The sequence below is a fragment of the Monodelphis domestica genome, chromosome 2 (assembly GCF_027887165.1).
Source record: "Monodelphis domestica isolate mMonDom1 chromosome 2, mMonDom1.pri, whole genome shotgun sequence".
Classification (NCBI taxonomy): Eukaryota; Metazoa; Chordata; class Mammalia; order Didelphimorphia; family Didelphidae; genus Monodelphis; species Monodelphis domestica.
Window position 1 is genome coordinate 207,723,353 of NC_077228.1, and position 23,670 is coordinate 207,747,022.

The window sequence follows — 23,670 nt, forward strand, 5'->3', positions numbered from 1 at the left end:
TGCATTCTAGGTATAAATACCACCTGCTCATAGTAAAGATCCTTGTGATATATTGCTGAAGTCTCCTTGCTAGTATTTTATTTAAATTTTTGTGTCAATATTTATTAGTGAATTTGGTCTGTAGCTTTCTTTCTCTGTTGTTGCTCTCCCTGGTTTACATATCATGACCATATTTTTGTCATCAAAAGAGTTTAATAGGATTCCCACTAGCTTTTTTTCCAAATAAATAGTTTATATAGTAATGGGATTAACTGTCTTTTAAATATTTGGTAGAATTCATTTGTGAATTCATTTAGTCCTGGAGATTTTTTTTCTTACGGAGTTCACTGATGACTTGTTCAATTTCTTTTTCTGAGAAGATATTTAAGCAAAATTTACATTTTTAAAATATTCATCCATTCACTTAGATTGTCAAATTTATTGGCATGTAATTGGCATATATAAAAATAGCTCCTAATAATTGCTTTAATTTCCTCTTCATTGGTGATGCATTCTCTCTTTTTTTCATTTTTGATATTGGAAGTTTGATTTTCTCCTTTCCTTTTTTTAATCCAATTAATCAATGGTTTATCTATTTTATTGACTTTTTCATAAGACCAGCTTCTACTTTTATTAGTTCAGTTGATTTCCAGTTTGGTATTTAATTCAAGTTTTTAATATGTACTATTTCTAGGGGGTTTTTTAAAGTTGTGAGCCCAATTCATGAATCTGTTCATTATATTACTTAAGTAAGCAATTTTAGATATAAATTTTCTACTAAGTATTGCTTTAGTTGGATCCCATAAATTTTGGTATATTGTCTCATTGTTCTCATTCTCTTTAGTGAAATTATTGTATTGACCCACTTATTCTCTAGAATTACTGAATTTCTAATTAATTTTAATCTGTCTTCCCATGACCCTTAATTGAATGTAATTATTATCAAATTATGATCTGAAAATGATGTATTTATTTAATATATTTCTTTTTTCTGCATTTGGTTATCAAATATTCATGCCATACTAAATGGTCAGTTTTTGTGTAGCTGCCTTTCACTGCTGAGGAAAAGGTATAATGTTTTCTATTCCCATTTAACTTTCTCCAGAGATCTGTCATTTCTAACTTTTCTAAAATTCTATTCACTCCCTTAGCCAAAATTACTTATCTTTACATATGTTATGACAATTTAGAGGATTCTAGGGATTCAACTAAAAATAAATTTAAACAGTTTCAACAAAGTAGAAAAATTTTTAAAACCCAAAACTTTCAAACTTTCTATATATTACCAATAAAACTAAGCAGGAAGAGATAAAAAAAATTAATATTCCATTAAAACTACAAAATTATAAAATATTTGAGAATCCAGGTAGCAGAACAGATATAAATCATGTGCACACAACTACTAAACTACCCTTATTATAAATTAATGCATTATTAAATAAATGAAGATATATTAATTGCTCATGTTTGGACCATATCAGTATAATAAAAATGGCAATATTGTCAAATTTAATGTACTTATTCAGGAAATTTGGAGAGATCCTTGGAAGGCAGTTTTATTAATGCACTTTTGGTGAAACAAATGGTCCTACCATTTGAGAAAGCACTTTGGGACTATAGTCATAGAAATAAATAGACTCTTCATTAGCATAAGCCATCTCCATAGATATTTGCATTGTGTCCTTAAGGAAATCAAAGAAAGAAAGAAAGGATTCATAGGTACAAAATAAAAATGGTTGTAGCTAGGTAGCACACTGGATGGAGTTTACTAGGTTTTGAGTTGGGAGGACCTGGATTCAAATCTGCTTTCATACACTTCTTAGCTGTGTGACCCTGGACAAATCACTTTTAACTCCAATTGCCCAGCCCTTGCCATCTTTCTGTCTTGGAACTGATACTAAGACAACAGAAGCTAAGGATTTAAAAAAATTAACAGCAACACATTTTGTCATAGCAAAGGACTAGAAGTTTATAGGGTATATGTATCAATTGGGAAATGGTTATAGAAATTATCACATATGGATAGAATAAAATAATATTGCACCATAAGAAATTACACATGAGAGAACTTTAGGAGAAACATGGGGAAAGTTTTATGAATTGATTCTGAATGAACTAAGCAGAACCCAGAACAATTTATAAAATGATTCCATCATAAACAAAAGCAACTTTGAAAGACTTAAAATTGGAGCACAGACTTCAGAACACTAGTGAGGAATCAAATTCTCATTTCTTGCCAGATGTTGTTGACTAGTTAGAGCTGAAGAACAAGATGTATATTTTCACCCATAGCCAGTACATGGCTATAGGAGTTTTTTTACAATATTTAACCTTGTTATGGCCTCTAATGTTCTTATTGGAGATAGAGGAAAGGCAAGAAGAGAGGGGGAAAATTGTACAAATGATGCAAGAAAAAATGAATAAAAGAATGAAAACAGCATCAATGAAAGAGGTATGAAATATGCAAAAGAGAACAGAGTTCAGAAAAAGTCACAGAAACACAGTGTTGGAAATAGCTTGTTAAATTTATCATATACTTTCTAAAACAAGTTATACATTATAAAGTTTCATAGTTTCACCTACTAAAAAAACAGCTTATTTCTAAACCAGTGCTCTCTCTACTATCTCCTCTAAAATGATTTTAGATTCAAGAGCTTGTGAAATAATACCTGTTAGAAGCAAAGCTGTTCTCTGCAATAAATCCTTCATTCACTACAATGGATTGGGTTACTACAGACTCAGAAGAGTCCATTTTAATGAAAAGGATATATCTCCTTTAGAGCTCTCTCTAATTCTTCACTTCATTCTCAATTGGTGGGGGCAAGGGAGGAATAGGACACTCAATATGGGCTACTTTTATAAAATTATTAACTTGGTGCTACTATTATAATTCTTTTACTTCCACTGTGACCTGAATTGTGCCTTATTTTACAGCCAATGGGAAGGTGAATAAGATCAATGTAATGAATGCAGTGCAGGATCTCAGTGGTGAGTGAGAAACTTTAATTTCTTCTTTCTATCATAGATAGTGATTTCTATCATCCTTCCAATTTAGTGATTAAGTTTCTGCCTCATGACCTGCAATTCTTTATGTACAGCTAGCCTGTAGAAGGCCATTCACCAGATTCTGTGACTTTTAGAGAACTTCAACCTCCTCAGTCAAAAGTACATAGATTAGCTATCTGCTTTGCCATAATGCATTAGGCTTGATCAGTTCATTCCTTATTGTATACTATATGGAGGCTTCTTCAGGATCTCTTGGACCAGGATTACAAAACAGACAATCTTCCTAACTCTTCCAGTGACTCCCCTTGTGTGTCCTTAAAGATTGTTTCTGTGCATTTGAAAAAGCATTTCAGGAATATTTGAAAACTGTTTTATAAATGTGAATTGTTATTTCTATTATCTCACCCTCAGTATGCTGGGAATGATGAAACCATTTCTGAAATTCTTTGTAGTCTTTATACAATCTATAACTCTTTGGCACAATTCCATAGTTTTCTTGTCTCCTTCATTAGTTTATGAACTGCTGGTAGGCAGGCACAGTGCTTTTGATTGTCTTTTTATTCCTAGCACTTAGCACAGAACCTGGCACATAGGAAGGACTTAAAAAATGCTTATTGACTTGACTTTGAATTCTCACTATTTAGTACAGTTAATAATATATATTAAGGATTGAATGAATTCTTGCATAATTTTAATTTTCTTCTTTCTGAAGGAGGGAATGTTGATGTTAACAAACTGGACCAGGTTCTGGGAAACCTGGGGATCAAACTCATAGATAAAGAAATTGAGGAGCTATTGAGTAAGCTGCCAATTGATGGTGAGCATTTCTTACGCTTTTGTGTGCTTTTGGGAAAACTTTGATTTCCTGTCTGAAAATATCTACAAGGATACTTACTGAATGCACATGAAAAGATAGCAATATAATGTATGATGAAATATTATCTCTGACTGAACCTTCAAACCAAGAATTTCCCAGAATGCCACTCACTACAAACACAGGAATGGAAGATTCCTTACTTCCTCCTGAGCAGCCCTAGTGGCCATCATAGAAGAAAGTCCAATATGACTGTCATTCTAACTAGCCAGATGAAATTTTCTAATACTGAATTTGGAGTCAAGAAGACCTGAGCTTAAATCTTGCTTTAGACACTTACTGGTATGATCCCAAATAAGACACTTGTCCCCACTTAACATTTCTTTTTTCATCTGTACAATGAGGATATTAGTAGTGTTACATAAGATTGATGTGAGAATCAAATCAGAAAAACACACATGCACACACACACATATATTAACATATATACAGATATATATATACACACATATAGATATAGTATTTGGAAGTCATAAAGTACCTTGTAAATGCTAAGTTTTATTATTATTTCAAAGATCCATATTTTCACTGATCTGGGTATTCTAAGCAGAGTCTAAGCCATACACATCCAAGGCTACTTTTCATCTTCCTTTGGCCAAAACATAATCATCTACCGAACAACTTTCTCATGATGAACCCTTATGTACATAGCCTTATTTTGTTAGTATATTACACCACTGATGATTTGCTAGCATAGCCTTTAAATGTTTACCTCACCATGGAAATGGAACATATGTATACTACAGGCTATTTTAAAATTAGCGTGCAATGAACAAGTGATCATAGAGCCTCTAACTAGGCCTAGATTCATGGGGGTTGGGGGAGGGTATGTGATATCCTCAACTCTAAGTCTTCTGGTCACTTATGAAAGGATGTGAATTTTAAATATTTCAAGAATCCATGACCTTGTCAATGTGAATTTCCCTCCATCAACATATTTTGCAAATCCTCTCTCATTTCTTAGGTTGAATTTGAGAGTCATTTGTGGCCAAAATAACAAATATGAATACTATATCTAATTTAAATTGACAACTGGAAATGCACAATGAGAGAGTGGGTGGAGAGATGCAAGCATTGTAGAATGTGGAAAGAGAATCTACAAGTTCTGGCAATTGATTAGATGTGAGAAATAGTAGAAAGGATGAAGTAGAGGATGACACTCATGTAGTACCCTCCCAGGAATTATTTCTATAGGACTGAACTGATTCCTGTGAGGCTTAAGTGAAATTGCTGAAGTAAGGTACTTTGTTCATTTTTAAAGTATGATTAAGTGTCATTAATCACAATTTCACATTTAATAGAATAAGCTTATTCTTTAGTTAATTTCTTCAATTTCTGAGCTTTTAACAAAGTCAGTCCACTAAAGGGAAATTGGTCTCCTTGAACAGGTCCATACTATTTCCAGCTGAATAATACTGGGAAAGAACATGAAAATCACCTAGTCTAATCCCTTCATTTTACAGAGGAGGTAGCTGAAGTCAAGAAATATGAAGAGGCCATGTGAATCCCAGAAAGTCCCGAATTGGATATGCCAAAATAAAATGTCTGATTACAACTTTTTCTGATACTCAGTAGCAGGGAGAAGGGAAGTTTCCTGAATGACTGTTTGACATAGCTAGGTGGCAGAATATATATAGGACTGGACCAAGCATTAGGAAAACCAGTGTTCATAATTTTAGGTGTTTAAACTCAGTGAGGTTGTGTGAATCAAGCCAAGTAATTTAACTCTCTCGGGCTTAATTTCTTTATCTGTAAAATGGAGAAAATATCAGCACCTGCCTTCCAGGGGTGTTGAGAGGATAAAGTATATTATTATTTATAAAGCACTTGGCAAGTCTTAAAGCCCTAGTTAATGTTAATTATCATTATCACTATTATTATTTTGAATTTGCACAAAATTAAAATTAAAAATTAAAAGCTTTCTTCATTCTTCAGGTTCCTTTTGTAAATTAATCTATAGAGAAAATAGGATTAAATTCCAAGGTAATTACCTGAGTCCAGAGAAAACTTTTAAATTCCTCTGGATTATTTCATAATTTCAGAATGTAATGAAATGCTACTTGTGTGACGTTCTTCTTCACCCTGTTTCCAACTAACCTGTGCCTATTCTTACAGATGATGGGGAGGTCAACCTGAAAGAAGTTATGGATACTGTGAAAGATATTCAAAGTGAGTGAGAAGTAATGAGAAGTAAGGTAACATCTCAACATTTTTCACATTAAGTCCAAGAGAGGAAGCATGTCATAGTAGTCAGAGATATAGCCTTGGAATCAAGAAGGCCTGAATCCAAGTTCTACATCTGACACTTACTAGCAGTATGACTGTAGGTAAAGGTACTTCAACCCTCAGACAGCTTTCCAACAATATATATTACAAAAAAAAAATTGTTCAGCAGCTAAATAACAGTAGATAGGGCTACAGGCCTGGAATATGGAGGATCGGGGTTCAATTTTGACCTCTGACACTTCTGAGCTGTGTGATTCTGGGCAAGTCACTTAATCCTAATTTCCTAGTTCTTTCCATTTTTCTGTCTTAGAACTAATACTAAGATAAAAGGTAAGGGTTTTAAAAAATAATAATTGTTGATCTGAATAAACAGAGATAATCAATTTGCAAACATTTAAATGCCCACTAGATCTGTTCTAGGCTCCAGAGAAATAAACAGAAAATACTTAAATAGCTTCAGCTCTCAAAGAGATTGCTTTCTCCTGGGAAAAACAACATGGACATATATAAATATGTGCAGAATAAAAAGAATATTATTTGGAAGGGAAGACCCTAGCAGTAGAAAAATTAGGAAAGCCACCTCATGGAAGACAGACTCTGTGGTTCATCTTGACGGAATAGAGAAACTCTGAGGGAGAAGTAAGGAGAGCATGGAAGAAAGCCTGTAAAATAATCTAGAGAGAGGAACTGGAAGGCCATGTGTGAGGAACAGAAACAGTCAAGAAAAGTGTTATGAGAGGAGTTTGTGTATTTGATCCAGGAGAAATAGGGAAGAAGGAGAGTTTATTGGGGGATATGATCAATAGATCTATGCTTAAAGAAAATCAGTTAGGCAGCTATGTGGAAGATGGACTGGAGGGGGAAGAGACCCCTGAGTCAAGAAGACAGATTAAGGGCAATTATAACAGCTCTTCAAAGGAGAGATAAAAGATGACTTGAGGTAAGGCTGTGGCAGTATAAGTAGAGTAAAAAGGGGGTAGATATGAGAGTTATCAAAGGAGAAATGGCAAGATTTGCCAACTGACTGGATATGAGCAGTGGTAAGAGAGAGGCAGGAGTCCAAGATATTAACTGTGACATTACCTACTGTGGATGAATGGGTTACATGACCATCACTCTTTTTTAATCCCCTTTCAGGCTTGCTAAATACTCTCCTGGCTCATTGTAGCAAGTCCTGAATTTCCTGAATTATCTTTATGTTAAACTTTTCCTGATGATAAAATACCCAAAATTCTAGGTGTCCATGCCAGTGATAAAGAATAGATAGGATTGCATACTTGAGAGTCAAACCCACTGGGATAAAGTCAAATAAAATCAAACTCTATTTATTAGTGAAATAAATATAAGTTAAGTAGTCACTATTTTTGCCACTTTTCACCAGACAATTGTCTGATACCCATTTAACATTCCTCAGCGTAGGCCTCTTAAATCTAACATAGTCCCCTGAAACAAAAAGAAATAATTTGTATTTCTGAATTTATAAGTGAATATTTCCTGCATGGCTAGGTTCATCCCAAAGGTTAATTCTCCTCTTCTTGTTGAATTTGGAGATGATGGAACATAGGAATAGGTGGTATCTTTCACATTCATTACATATTCCTCACATTCACACCATTCATGGTTCATATCTTTTGTAAACAGAAAACATTGATGTTAAAAACCTGGATGACTTTCTGAAGGACATGGGGATCAAACTCACAGAAGCTGAACAGGAAGATTTCCTAAAACACCTTCCAGTTGGTGGTAAGTATTCTAGTTTACTTGAACTGGCTTATGTGAAATTGTTTCATACTGTCTTAAGAAAGACACTAGGCTTTCTAGTTTTTCAACATTAGGGCAATCAGTGGAAGATAATACCATTTTAGTAATTAGGAAGCTAAAGAATAGGAAAGAGAAAGGGAAGCAAATAAAATGAAAAGAAACTAATATATTAAAAAAATGGGTAGGGGAAGTTAAATAGAGTTAAGAAGTAATGGAAGAGTAACCCAAAATTGACTCAAAAGGAAAGTGATCTTATTTCTCCCCAACCCAAGGGGCTAGCAAAGGAGCTGGGGATTCTGAACTAAAAGAGCTAGAGGAGTATGACAGGACACTGGAGTCAAAACTGCTCAGTTTATATGTTTCAGGGCAGAAGGATATAAGAGCATTTACCATGTAGTGGCACACTATATATACACCTTATAAAGTTTCAATGTTAACCCCTTAAAATGGAGGCAGCAAGTTCCTATTGTATATTAGGTTCTGGGAAGAAAGCAAGTCTAAACTCTGCTGATCTGGCCAACCAAGAAATAATCAACAAACTGTCTCCTTTAAATATAGGAATTCATAATATTTCATAGTTTGTCTAAACTTTGCCATGACTAGTATTAAAAGGACTCCTCAGGTTCCTCTTAAGAGGAAATGTGGTTTAAATGGAAAGGAAGATCAGATTTGAAATTAAGGATTGAAGTCCATATCTCAGTTTTCTTATTCTTTGTGGGTAGTACCTGAAAAATCTTTCTTTCCCTACCACTTTACATATATTAGGCATTTTTAAATAGTTACTTTAGAGTAAATTAAATGAAAAGTAATAGAGTAGTGTAGGTAGATGGCTCAATGGGTAGAGAGCCAGACCTGTAGATGGGAGGTCCTGGGTTCAAATTTGACTCTTAGCTGAGTGACCGTGGGTAAATCACTTGACCTCAATTTCTTAGCCCTCACTTTTCTTCTGCATTGGAAACAATATTTAGTATCAGTTTGAGGACAAAAGGTAAGTGTTTAAGAAAAGGGAGGAAAAAAGTAAAAGTTCACTGAAGACACTAGAAAAAACTAGGTAGTCCTATCAATCAAGTGCTGTGTAGAATCAGGAGTAACTGAGTTCAAATTGGTCTCAGATATTTTCTAGCTGTATGACCCTGGACATGTCATTTAACCTCTCCCCAACTTAGCTTCTTTATCTGTCAAATGGAAAGTATAGTACCTGCCTCCCAGGATTATCATAGGCATAAAATGATTTTAATATTTGGAAAGCATTTTGCAAGTAAATCAATCAAAGCTATAGTCAAATAGTTAAATGGCTTGAAGAGGTGAACAGAACAATATGATGGAGTTGGACTTATCATACATCCAAAAACAATAAGAAACATGATTTCTAGGAATATTTGGTTATCCCTTTTTATGTAGAACTAAGGATAAATATTCAGAAGAAGGGAAAGGTAGACACCTGAGATTTGTAGACTGTAGACGTCATGCCTTTATATCAGGAACAGCTCCTTCAAGAAAAGAATTGGTAGTACGTGCTAGGATTGGCAAGCACCAAAGTGAATTAAAAAAAAATTGATAACATCAATTAGGTTTAAAATTACCAATTGTTGATGTCTAAGACATCTGTAACCAACAAAACTGCCTTGTCAATAAAAAAATCAAAATATAATAAGAATGTGTTATCTTCTTCTTATAATTGACAAATCTGAATCCCCTTTCCCTCCTTCCCCAATCGAGGCTAACAACCACCCTTCCCCTTCAACTGCTGGAACCATGGAACAAGGCAGTTGTTCTGACTCATAGAACACTTCAGTTTCTCATGCCTTGACCTGACAGATTCCAGATAAATTGGTATTCTGAACCTATACAGTCTGTACCATGCTAAGAACTATATGATCATGGGAAACAGCTCTCCTTCCCCCTGAAATACCCAATGAGATAAGACCAAGATTACCTAATCCCATATACCCCATCTTTCCCAAAACCCATAAAAATTTATGTCTCACCCTGCCCATCAGGACCTTTTGCTAACTATCTTGGCAATTGGGTCTCCCCTTTGCCTTTGCTGCACCTAATAAACCTTGCTAAATTGCCTTATTCCAGTCTCATATTGCCTCTTGTATCAGACCCCTGTCATTAATGACTGACAATAATATACTGGATATGATTCTTGAAATATCAAGAATATATAAAATAACATAAACATCAAGAGATTTAAAAATGAGAAAGATGGCATACAGTTGAAACAATTCAATCTTGTATTGTTTAAATAAGTAACTAACAAAGAAAATGGGCATCAAAAATTACATGGATGGTGATTAAAAGGCAGTTTAACCACTTTAAATCTGTTGCCACAATAGGAAAACCAGAGGAGCCCAGTAATCACCTTTATCAATTGATGTTTGCCATATATGCCAAGAACAGAAATATGGTAATATTGCTTTAGGACAACAATAATTTTAATTAGTAAAATATCATGAAAAAGAATGATGGGTCTGGTTATAAAAAAAATATTGTCTCATAAATCACAGAAAAGCTGTGCAAAGTTAAAATAATTTAAAGAAAACTTTGTAAGAAATCCTGCTAAGTGAAGCAATCTCCAATGCATTTAAGGGTAAAAAAAATAGGGCAATATATAAAAGAAAGTGAAAAAGATCTATAATGATTACAATAACAAACTATAATAAATCATCAAGGACAGTAGAAAAATAATACTCATACTTTCTCTGTGGTCTGAATTGCACCTTGTCTTGCAGTCGATGGGAAGGTGAATAAGAAAAATATAATGGATGCTGTACAGAATCTTGGTGGTGAGTGAGAAACTTTTATTTCTTCTCAGTGATTATAATGTGATTTTTATCATCCCATCCAATTTACTGACTAAGGGTTTCTGCTTCATGACCTCCAATTCTTTATGTTTATGTACAGCCAGCCTTAAGGAGGCAATTCACCAGATTCTCTAGAGTCTAGTGAACTTCAAACTCTTTAGCCAAAAGTATTTAGATTGGCTGTCTGCTTTGCCATAATGCATCATCAGGCTTGATCAATTCCTTCTTTACACTGTGCTGTGGAAGCTTCTCCAGGATCCCTTGGATCAGAATTATAGGAACAGACCATCTTCCTAGTTCTCTCAATGACTCCCTTTGTGGGCTTAGAAATTATTACAGTGACTCTGAAAAAAAAACATTTCAAGAATATTTGGGAAGTATTTTATAAATGTGAATTGTTGTTTGTATTATCTCACCCTCAAGCTGCTGGGAATGATGAATCCAATTCTTAAATTCTTTGTAAAGAAATTTTATACAATTTGTGACTCCTTGGCATAATTCAAAAAGTTCTTCTCTCCTTCTTAGACTATGAACTGTTTGAGGACAGGTACAGTGCTTTTGTTTGTCTTTTTATTCCCAGCACTTAGCACAGAGCCTGGCACTTAGGAAGGACTTAATACATAATTGAAACTCCTCAATTTAGCACAGTGAATAACATATAGTAAGGATTTAATTAATGCTTGAAATGATTATATTCTTCAATTTCCTTCTTTCTGTAGGAGTAAATGTTGATGTTAACAAGCTGGAACAGGTTCTGGGAAACCTGGGGATCAAGCTCACAGATAAAGAAGTTGCAGAGCTATTGACTAACCTGCCAGTTGATGGTAAGCATTTCTCATGCCTCTGTGTGCTTTTGGGGAAGCTTTGATTTTCTTTCTGAGGATTTCTGAAAGAACACTTTTAGTCACATGAAAAGACAAAAAGTATATATAAAGAGAAAGCCCATCATAATATGTGATGAACTACTATCTCCAACTGAACCTCTAAGTCAAGAGTTTCCCAGAATGCTACTCAATACAATCAAGGATGGAAGACTCCTTCCTCCCTCCAGAACAGCCTAGTGGCCATCTTCAAAGAGAAAAATCTATTGTGATTGTGATTAGATAATATGAACCAGCTAGATGAAATGTTCTAATACTGAACTTGGAGTCAAAAAAACTGAGTTCAAATTCTGCTTTACACACTTTTTACCATGATCCTAAACAAGACACTTGACCTTTAATCTCTCTTTTGTCATCTGTAAAATGGGATTAGTAATGATCTCTGCTACATGATTGTTATGAGAATCAAATGAACAATATATGTGTGTGTATGTATATACATATATACAAAGTATTACAAACTTTGAAGTATTATATTAATGTTAAATTTTATTTCAAAATATCCATATTTTCATTGGTGTGAGTAGCTTGAACAGACAATAATCCATGAACACCTAATGATACATTTCCACCTTCTTCCGACCTAAATAAAAATCATCTAATGGCCAACCTTCTCAAAATGATCCTTTATGTACATAGCTTTACAATTCTTGTATATTAGACCACTAATAATTTGCTAGCATGGCAGTTAAATATTCACTTTGCCATGGTAATAGAAGATATTTACATTACAGGCTATTTAAAAATTAGCATGCAATTGAAAAGACAAAACAGGGCCTCTATCTTGGCCTAGATTCATGATCTCAGAAAAAGAAAAAGGGGTCCTCTCCTCTAAAATCTTCTGCCCAGTTATTAAGGGAAGTGAATCTTCAGTATTTCAAGAATCCGTGATGTCATCAAAATGAGTTTCCATCCATCAACACATTTTGCAAATCCTCTCTCATTTTTTAACCTGAATTTGAGAATTAATAGTGACCAAAATAACAACTGTAAATACTATGTCTGAATTAAATGGACACCTGGAAATGCATGATGTGAGAGTGGGTGGAGATATGCAAGCACTGTAGAATGTGGAAAGAGAATCTACAAATCTTGACAATTGATTAGATGTTAGAAACAGTTGAAAGGAAAGAGTTGAGGATGGCACTTAAGAAATACATGCCGGGTAATGATTCCTGTAACACTGAACTCACAGGGTTATCAGAGCATTCTTAGAATATTTAAGTAAGGTTCTCTGTTCATTTTAAAGGGATGAATAAATGTCATTGATCACATATTTAACTCATTAAAGGAAACTGGTCTCCTAAAGGCGCAATACCTTTTTCCACCCAAATAATTTAAGTGCTTTTTAAGCAGATATATAAAGTGACATTTTTTTCCTCAAGCACATATACAAGGCTTAAAGAACCAATGAGACAAAGTCAATTAGCAAATATACATTAAAATATTAATTATTAACCACATTCAAGAATGTATGTATTCAGAGCATTGAAAGAAAAATTAGTTCTTCTTATCCTTGTGTTATCAAAAAAGAATAGGAGTTTCCTAGTCCATTGAAATCTATTCTTTCCATGCTGAGAAGACATGGAGATCACCTATTCTGGTTGCTTCATTTTACATTTTACAGAGGGGGACAAGAGATAGGAAGGGACCAGTTCATTCCACCTAAGTCCTAAAAAGTCCTGAATTTGATATGCCAAAATAAAATGTCTAATTACAATGCCAGTTCTTTTCATACTCAATAGCAAGGAAAAGGGAATCCCCTTGAATGATAATGTGAGGTAGCTAAGGGGTAGAATGTATATAGGGCTGGACCCAGAATCAGGGAGACCAGAAACAAGAAGACAAGGTAAACCATGTACTAGCTTTTAACCTAAAGCAAGGCTTGTGAAGTGGGACACTTCACAAATGAGTTCAAACACCTAGAACATTGATATTGGAACCATAATTTATTAATAAAAGAGAGAAATAAAGAATCTACCAGCTGGGGCAGAATTCCCTAATGGAAAACTGAGTTGGTTTGACCTTAAAGACCAGATTATATACATTGCAGAGTTCTAACAAACAAAGCTTAACACAGGATTGTGGGGGGGACAATTCTTAGATTTACCTCGTGGCTGTTATCCAAGGAGTGTTTATCTTCACTTAGTCAAATGTTAGTTCACTGGCCCTTTGATATTCCTAAAATTCCTCTTTTGTCTCTTGCCACCCAAACTAAGCAGAAAGCATTTTGTTATCTGCCCAAACATCTTGTCCTCCTGGGGGGAAGGAAAAACTAGGTCTGTCCCCTAAAAAATGCGAACAGGGGTAATTTTTCCATCTTTGGTCTTTTTGGGGCTACTTCACTTGCAACGCTCTCAGCCTCCACTTCCTTTTCTGTAAAATGAAGATAATGATAGCACCTGCCTCCCAGGTTGTTCTAAGGACAAAATGAATTAATATTTATAAAGAACTTAGCAAACATTAACGCCCTATATAAATGCTAACTATTTTATTACTATTATTATTCTCAATTTACAGATTGAGAGCTTTCTTGTTTCTACAGCTACTTATTATAATCTGTAGATAAAATAGTATAAAACTCCAAGATAATAATTACCTGAGTTCCAAAAAAAACTGTTAAATTCCTCTGGATTATCTCATAATATCAGAATTTAATGAAATGCTATTATGTGAGATTTTGCTCCACCATGTCTCCATCTAACTGTGCCTTATCTTACAGAAGACGGAAAGATCAACGTGAAAAATGTCGTGGATACTGTGAAAACTATTCAAGGTGAGTGAGAAAAAATGATGAAAGGTCAGGGGACATCTCTATATTTTTCACATAAATCCATGAGAGGGAATATGGTATAATGGAGAGAGATATAGCCTTGAAATCAAGAAGACCTGAATTCAAGTTCTACATCTGACATTTAGTGGTGTGACTGTAAGTCAAGGTACTTCAGCCCTCTGGCAGCTTTCCAACAGTATATGATCTGCATACACAGAGATAATCAATTTGCAAACATTTCAGTGCCCTCTAGATCTCTTCTAGGCACTTGAGAAACAAACACAAAAACAATGAAATAGGCCCAGCTCACAAGGAGTTTACTTTCCCTTGGGAAAGAAACCTTGTACAAATATAAATATTTGCAAAATAAGCACAGCATAATTTGGGAGGGAGGGCACTAGCAGTGGGAGAATCAGGAAACTTCCTCATAGAAAGCGGAAATTGTGACTCATCTTGAAGAGAGGAACTTTGTGGTGGAAGTAAAGAGAGTATAGGGGATAGGCAGTAAGAGAAAATGGAGACAGGAAATAGAAGACCATATGTGAGGAACAAAAAGTAGTCAGGGAAGGCATTGAGGGAGGAATGTATATTTTTGATCTAGGAGAAACAGGGAAACAGGTAAATTTATTGATGAATATGGTCAGTACATCTATACTTAAAGAGAATCACTTTGGCAGCTGTGTGGAAGATGGATTAAAGAGGGAAGAAATTCTTGAATCAAAGAAACATTTGGTACATTTATAATATCTCTTCAAAGGAGAGATGGAGATGATCTAAGGATGTAGCTGTGAGAAAAGGGAGTAGATGTGAGAATTGTTATCAAGGGGAAAATGACAAGAATAGGCAACTGATTAGATATAGGGGAGAGGAGTGAGATAGAATTAGGAATCCAGAATAACAATTGTAACACAGAACCTATTGTGGATAACTTTTAAATGATCATCAATCTATTTAAATTTCCTTTCAGGCTTCCTAAATACTCTCCAGGCTCTTTGTACCAAGTCCTGAATTTCCTGGAATGTAATATCTCTGTTCTAGTGCCCAAAATTCTAGGTCTCCAAGCCAGTGGTGAGGTATAGGATTGCATTCTGGTGAGTCAAAATCATTGGGATAAAGGAAAAAAAAAACCCAAACCCTACTTATTAGCCAGACCAATGTAGGTGAGGTAATAAATTATTTTGCCACTCTTCATCAAGCAATTGTCTAATTCTCATTTCACATTCCTCAGTATAGGCCTTTTTAGTCTATCATAGTCCCCTGAACCAGAAGGAAATAATTTCCATTTCTGAATTCACAAGTGATTTTCCTGGCCTGATTAAGCTTTTCCCAAAGGCTAACTGTCCTCTTCTTGTTGAATTTGGAGATGATGGAAAACAGAAATAGATAGTATCTTTCACATTCAGGAGTCATTATCTATTAGTCACATTCACAATATTCACCATTCACCATTTACAGATAACACTGATATTCAAAATCTGAGAGACTTTCTGAAGGAGAGGGGGATCAAACTCACAGAAGATGAACTAGAAGATCTAAAACAACTGCCAGTTACTGGTGAGTATTCCAAATTATCCTGTGGCCATCAGGGGAACTTGGGCTTCCTTTTGCAAAAATGTCTGATACTGGCTAAAGAAAGATGCTTCTGATTACTCCCTAGCCTGGAGTTCTTCAATTTCAGGGCAACCAATGAACAATGATACCACTTTCACAACTTAGAAGCCTAAGGAAGAGAGCAAAAAGAGAAAGGAGAGCAAATAAAATGAAAAGAAATGAATAAGCATAAAGGAAATGAGGGGAAAGGTAGAAGAGAGTAAGTAAAAGAGTGATAGGAAAGTAACTCAATATTGCCTCCAATGGAAAGAGATGTTATTTCTACCTACCCCAAAGGGGCTAGCCTATGAGCTAGGGATTCTGGATCAAAAGAGGAATTTGACAGGAAACTGTGGAGCCATAATTACTTACTTTGTTTATCTCAGGGTAGAGGGATATAGGAGTATTCACCATGAGATGACATCCCATACTCCTTATAAAGTTTCAGTATTAACCCCAGAAATACAGGTGGCAAGTTCTTGTTGTATATTGGATTCTGGGTAGAAGGCAAACCCAAGCTCTGAAACTGTCCAATCCAGAAATAATCGGTAACCTGTCTTCATTACATGTAGGAATTCACAATGTTTTATAGTTTGTCTAAAACTTACCTGGACTAATAATAAAAGGCTCCTCAGACTCTTCCTGAGAAGAAAAGTGCTATAAGTACAAAGAAGGATCAGACTGAGAATCAAGGCATGAAGACTGGATCTCAGCTCTGTTGTTACTCCTTCATGGATATTTCCTGAAAAAAAAAATCTGTTTCCCTATTACCTTGCATATAGTGAGCATTTTGGAAATGGGAGCTTGTGAGAAAATGAAATGAAAAATAATAAATCACTGAAGGCACTGGAGATAGTTAGATAGTATTGATCAAATATTACATGTGGAATTGGGAAGACCTGAGATCAAATCAGGCCTTGAACATTTACTAGATGAGTGACCCTGGACAAGTCACTTAAACTCTTCCAACCTCAGTTTTTCTATAAGATGGAAATAATAATAGCACCTGCCTCCCAGGATTGTCATAAATATTAAATGATTTAATATTTGGAAAGCACATCACAACTAAATCACAGCTATAATCACACAGTTAAATGGCTTGAAGAAGCAAACAAAAAACAGTTTTGTGGAACTGGTCTCATCATACATCCAAAAGCAACAAGAAATGTGACTTTGTGGACCATTTGTTCATCCCTTTATGTAGGACTAAGGATAAGTACCTGGAATGAGAGAAAGATGCCATAGATTTATAGACCATATAGAAACTCTATGCCTTTGTATTAGGAAAAGCTCCTTCAAGAAAAAAATTGGCATAATAGTAATTACTGGAACAACTATAAACAGTAAAGTCATATCTTGTCAAGGAAAAGAATAAAGTATAATAAGAATGTGTAATCTTGTTATAACATTTTGGATATGATTCTTGAAATATACAAAATAATTAAAAAATGCATATAATATTAAGAAAGTTGTGGAATACAATTTAAACAATTTTATCTTGGATTATTTAAACAAATAATTCAGGGTAATTTAACTGGCTCAATGGATAGAGAAAGCAGGCTTAGAGATGGGAAGTGCTAGATTAAAATCTGGCTTCAGACACTTCCTAGCTGTGTGATTCTGGGCAAGTCACTTCTCTCCTACTGCCTAGCCTTTACTGTTCTTATCTCTTAGAAATTATACTTAACATAAATTTTAAGACAGAAGGTAAGAGTTGTTTAAAATAGTATTTAACAATGAAAATGGAAAATAGGCATTAAAATGACATAAATGGCTATTCAATAATAGTTACTCAGGGAAAGCTAGGTAGCCCAGTGGATTAAGAGGCAGGGCCAGAGATAAGAGAATCCTGGGTTCACAGTTCCTTGTGATGTGACCTGCAAAAGTCATTTAACAAGTATTTCCTAGCCCTTACTGTTCTTCAGCCTTAGAACCAATACATAGTATTGATTCCAATTTGAAGGCAAGGGTTTAAAAAAAGACAGCTACTCTAAATCAAATAAAGAAATATAGCAATACTACTTTAGGATGGCAACACTAGTTTTAATTGGTAAACTTGATTGTAAAATCTCATGGTTAAGAATGATGGGCATAGTTATAAGCAATATACAACAAAAAGAAGCTGGGGAAAAGTTAAAGTAATTTAAAGAAAACTTTGTAAGGAATCCCACAAAGCAGAGAAATTTCTAGGGCATTTAGGGATAAAAATAGGGCAATAAATAAAAGAAAATGGAAAAGATCTGTAATAATTACATTAACAAACTATTACAAATTTTTCATTACAGTAGGAAGGGAATATTTGTACCCTAACATCACAAACCACTTTAAGCTTATAGAAGGGATAGAAATCACATTCATCCAAACAAAGATAAGAAAAGCTGCCCAATTTGGACCAGATTTGGTCAGAAGAAAACACAGAAAACACAATTTTGACAGTCCTGATTTATATACAGTGTCCCAACATTTTTGTGTAATTTTAAGATTTAGTAACTTAAAAATGTTCTAAGACTTTTATCTGTCTATAAAATGTACCTGTAAATGAAAGGTATCTGAAGGAGAAGATAAAGGAATCTTGGACCTTATTGCTAAATAAAAAGTAACTAAAAAAAAATCAGCAATATCTGATCTATATATCCATCCTTCCATCAATACAAAACATTTATACAAGTCATCTATACATAATTCAAGGGCATCTTTGATGAAGGTGTGAATAGGAGAAAAGCAGGGATTGCAAGAGATATTCAACAATGGACTGCATCTTTGTAATTTTGTATTTGACTGGAAGATGGAGAAAACATAAGATCTCATTTTGTTTAGTGTTTGCTAATTATGAAAAAGTATTTGAGTCAGTAGAGCTAAGGAACACTTTGAAATCTCTTTTCTAAAATTATTTCCTATCCAAAAACTGACCCCATTATAGATTCCTGACAATAGGTCTGACAACAGAAACACCCTGTTCAATGAATCTCTGATCACACAAATACCAGGTGAGTCAGAAAACAAGAATATGTATCATCACAATGATATTCAACATTGTGATAAAAGAGATCTAGTGGAGAGTTAAAATTGGAGTGGGTTTCTTAATGGATGGTTATATTCAACAGATAGTGATCTTTTGGGATAATATTTTGATGGTTGCATCAAAGTCTGAAATATCGCCGAGCCTTCTGGAAGATATCTATAACCACTCAAGAATTTGTCCAAACTATTCACAGAGGAAAGACCAAGTAGATGAGAAATATCCATTACACATTATGATATAACTTTATGTCATAAGTTTAAATAAAGCTTGTCCCTGAGTATGTATATATAGGTCAAAGAATAAAGAATGACCAGTTCTTTCCAAAGTTGAAGAGGAGCTAAATTATTTTGCCTTTGAGAAATGTAAAGCTCCTTTAATTATATCATTTCCCATGGAAACAAATGTTTGAAAAGCAATATTTCACCAGTTATGCTTCTTTGTTGTTGTTGTTGTTGTTTTGTTTTTTGGAAATTTTTATTAAATTAATTAATTTCAGAGTTATGCTTCTAATGAGACATGGAATGCATTCATCCTCAAACAATTAAAAATTATTATCACAGAGGTGGAATAGAGAGGAATATGGTGAGTTACCAAGTTACAACATGTTACTAATACGGAACTTAGAAAATAACAGGAATAAAATATAGGGATCACATGGCAAAATTCAGAAGTTGACATGTGATAAGCCAACTACTCCATTGAAACTCTCACAATGCCATGAGAATAAAAGGAAACTCCCAGCAAGTTTAGTGGTTACCCCTATGAAAAACTTCTGAGAGGACAAGGACAAAAGTCACATAAGCCCTGGAGGCATAGATGGGTTGCTAATATATTTAGAGCTAGAAGGGACCTTAGAGGTCATCAGGTCCAACCTCCTGATTTTATAGATAATGAATCTGAGACTCAGAGAGTTTAAATAATTTGCCTAAGCTCACACAGGAATCATTTAAACCAAATATTCAGACCCAAAATTTAGTATTCTGCCATTTGCCTCTTGTCAGGGAACATCCAGAGAGATCTATTGGAATATGTTTGAGCATCTTATCATATAGGAAAACTCACTAGGGGAGCATTTCTATTTAAAAGCATGAGTTCAGGGAAGCTAGTGCCTCAATGGAGAGAGAACCTTGCCTGAAGATGGGAGTTTCTACATTCAAGTCTGGCTTCAGTCACTTCCTAGCTGTGTTTGCTGGGGCAAATCATTTAACCCCCATTACGTAGCCCTTACCAATCTTCTTCCTTAGAACAAATACTTAGCATTGATTCTACAATAGAAGGTAAGGGTTTTAAAATAAAGTTTAAAAATATGTTTCATTTGACAATAAATAAGACTATTCTAGAATAAGAAATAGAGGGTGTTTCCCAATAAGATCAGGGTAAAGCAAGAATATCCATTGTCACTTTTATTATTTGATCTGGTTCCACTTAATTCAATTTTTAAAAATCCTGAAGAAAGAAGTACAGAAACAAGTAAAACAAAATTATCCATTTTTAGAGATGATATTTAAAGTATTTACTTTAAGTAACTTACTTAAAGAACTTTGGAGACTCAATAGAAAAATATAAAAGATGCAAAAATTATCATACTTTCTATGTTACCAACAAAACTTAAAAAAGATAAAAAACTAATATTCCATTCAAAATAACCACAAAATTGTAAAATATTTCAAAATCAAGCTACCAAGACAGACAAATTATGTCCACAGAGCTACAAAAACACTCCTTATAGAAATATAGCATTAAATAAATAAAGATATATTGATTGCTCATGTTTGGACCACATCCATATAATAAAAATGGTAATAATAACTTAATTAATGTTATTATACAAAAAAAATTTAGAGAAATCCTAGGAAGATAGTTATATTTGGTTATATTACTGCACTATTAGTGAAGCAATTGGTCCAACCATTCTAGAAAGCAATTTGGGACTATATTAAAGTTATCAGTAGACTTCGTTCCCTTCAATCCATCTATGTAGCTTTTTGCTTTATGTCCTTACGATCAAAGAAAGTCACAAAGAGCCCATAGGTAAAAATAGAAAATTAATTACAACTCTTTCTATCATACCAAAGAACTGGAAACTTTAGGGTGTGTATCAACTGGGGAATGGCTAAGGACATTATCACATATGAATGTAATAAAATATTATCACATCATAAGAAACTACACATGGAAGAACTCCAAAGAAATATGAGAAGGCTTTTATGAACCAATCCTGAGAGAACTGAGCAGAACCAAGAAACAAAGTTATAAAATGATTACATCATAAACAAAAGTTACTTTAAAAGACTTAAAATTGGAGCTCTGTCTTCAAATGACTGATGATGAATCAAATTCTCATCTCTTGCCAGAGAAGTTTTAGACCAGAGGTGAAGAACAAGATACCTATTTTCCCATATAGCCAGTATGTGGCTATGTTTTTCTTGATGGTATTTTTCTTTGTTATAAATAAACTATGGTTCTTATTGGGAATAAAGAGATGGCAGTTATAGGGAAATATAAGAAGTTGGAATAGTGATTCAAGTAAAAAACTAATGAAAAGAATGAAAATAGCATCAATGAAAGATGTATAAGATATAGAAAAGAGAACAGGAATTCAGAAAAAGTTCCAGAGAAGCCCAGTGTTGAAATTACCTTGTTAAATTTATCATATACTTTGTAAAATTAGTTTTACATTATAAAGAATCATAGTTTCTCCTACTAAAAAAAAAACAACCTGTTTCCACACCATTTCTCTCTACTATCTTCTCAAGAGCTTGTGAAATAATAATTGTTAGAAGCAATGCTATTTTCTGCAATAAATCCTTCATTTACTACAATAGATTCTGTTATCACAGAGTCAGAAGAATTCATATTAATGAAAAAAGATGGATTATTCTCCTGATAGATCTCTCTGTTTCTTTACTTCATTCTCATTTAGTAAAGCAAAGAAGGAACAGAATAGTCTTTACAGGCTAGGGTTACAAAATTATGAACTTGGTGCTACTATTATAATTCCCTATGATCTGAATTGTGCCTTGTTTTACAGCCAGTGGAAAGGCAAATAAGAAGAACATAATGAATGCTATGCAGAATATCAGTGGTGAATAAGAAACGATTTTATTTCTCCTCAGTGACTATAATATGACTTCTATTATCCTATCCAATTTACTGATTCAGGGTTTCTGCCTCATAACCTCTGATTCTTTATGTACAGTCAGCCTGAAGGAGGCAATTGACCAGATTCTGTGACTGTAAAGAGCTTCAAAACCCTTAGCCAAAAGTATGTAGATTAGCCATCTGCTTTGCTGTAATGCATCAAGCTTAATCAATTTATTTTTACTGTGTACTATGGAGACTTCTCCAGGATACATTGGACCAGGATTACAAGAATAGACCATCTTCTTAGCTCTCCCAATGACTCCCAATGTGTGTCCTTAGAAATTGTTACTGTGCCTTTGAAAGTGTATTTCAAGAGTATTAGATAAGTATTTTATAAATGTGAGTTGTTGTTTGTATTATTTCACCCTCAAGCTGTTGGGAATGATGAATCCAGTTCTTCAATTCTTTTTAAAGAATCTTGAAAATTTTTGTGATTACTTGACATAATTCAAAATTTTCTTATTTGTCTCCTTCATTACATGAACTACTTAAAGATAGGTACAATGTTGTCTTTTTATTCCCAGAATTTAGCATAGAGCCTGGCACACTGGAAGGATTTAATAAATGCTTTTTGACTTGGCATCAATTCTCCACAATTTAGAACAGTGTATAACTATAGTAAGGATTTAATAAATGATTGAGCAAGTATGTTCCTCATTTTTCTTCTCTCTGAAGGAGGGATCTTTGATGTTAACAAAATGGACCAGGTCCTGGGAATCTTGGGAATCAAGCTGACAGATAAAGAAGTTGCAGAGCTATTGACTAACCTGCCAGTTGATGGTAAGCATTTCTCATGCCTCTGCGTGCTTTCAGAGAAGCTTTGATTTTCTTTTTTAGAATTTCTGAAAGGATGTTTATTTAGTCACATGAAAAAAGGCAAAAAAAAAAAGACCAACTAAAGAGAAAGCTCATCATAATATATGATGAACTACTATTTCTAACTCAAGAGTTTCCCAGAATGCCACTCAGTACAATACAGGGATAGAAGACTCCTTCCTCCCTCCAGTACAGCCTAGTGGTTAGCTTAAAGGAGAAAAACCTAATGTCATTGTCATTAGAAAATATGAACCAACCAGATGAAATGTTCTAACACTGAGCCTTGGTGTAAAGAAAAACTAAGTTTAAATTCTTCTTTAGACACATATTGCTAGGATCCTGAACAAGACACTTGACCTCACTTAACTCTTAACCTTTGTCATCTATAGAATGAGATTAGTTTGTGAAGTATTTGGCAATGCTAGCTCTTACTGTTAGTTATCCTCAATTTGAAGATTGAGAGCTTTCTTCATTCCATAGCTACCTATTATGAATTCATCTATAGAGAAGATAGAATAAAATTCCAAGTTAAATACCTAAATTCAGAAAAAACTGTCACTATAATTTCAGAATATTATGAAATGCTATTTTGTGAGCTTCTTCATCAGGTCTCAGTCTAAGCTGTGCCTTCTCTTGTAGAGGACAGAAAGGTCAACCTGGAAAAAGTTATGGATGAAGTAAAAACTATTCAAGGTGAGTAAAAAGTGATATGTGAAGTCAGGTAACATACCCATATTTTTCACATAAATCCATGAGAGGAAACATGGTGTACTGGATAAAGATAAAGC

General features: G+C 34.2%; 1 protein-coding gene and 1 long non-coding RNA gene across 21 annotated transcripts in view; one reads left to right on the forward strand and one right to left on the reverse strand.

Moving 5' to 3' along the window:
* Nucleotides 1–23,670, forward strand: part of EFCAB3 (EF-hand calcium binding domain 3) — a 722,802-nt gene that overhangs the window by 600,681 nt on the left and 98,451 nt on the right. For 18 of the 19 annotated variants that reach the window (XR_008916397.1, XR_008916396.1, XM_056817026.1 and 15 more), the window contains 10 exons: nt 2,914–2,967; nt 3,698–3,802; nt 5,975–6,028; nt 7,727–7,828; nt 10,585–10,638; nt 11,376–11,480; nt 14,260–14,313; nt 15,766–15,864; nt 22,742–22,846; nt 23,522–23,575. Coding sequence is in view for 16 of the 19 variants with exons in the window: in XM_056817026.1 (XP_056673004.1) it covers nt 2,914–2,967; nt 3,698–3,802; nt 5,975–6,028; nt 7,727–7,828; nt 10,585–10,638; nt 11,376–11,480; nt 14,260–14,313; nt 15,766–15,864; nt 22,742–22,846; nt 23,522–23,575 (786 nt within the window). In the remaining 3 variants the exon portion in view is untranslated. Of the gene's footprint in view, nt 1–2,913; nt 2,968–3,697; nt 3,803–5,974; nt 6,029–7,726; nt 7,829–10,584; nt 10,639–11,375; nt 11,481–14,259; nt 14,314–15,277; nt 15,402–15,765; nt 15,865–22,741; nt 22,847–23,521; nt 23,576–23,670 lie in introns of those variants that run through there. The other variant, XR_008916398.1, reaches the window with a different exon arrangement.
* Nucleotides 1–23,670, reverse strand: part of LOC130457239 (uncharacterized) — a 160,018-nt gene that overhangs the window by 8,411 nt on the left and 127,937 nt on the right. The gene's annotated exons all lie outside the window — the stretch shown is intronic.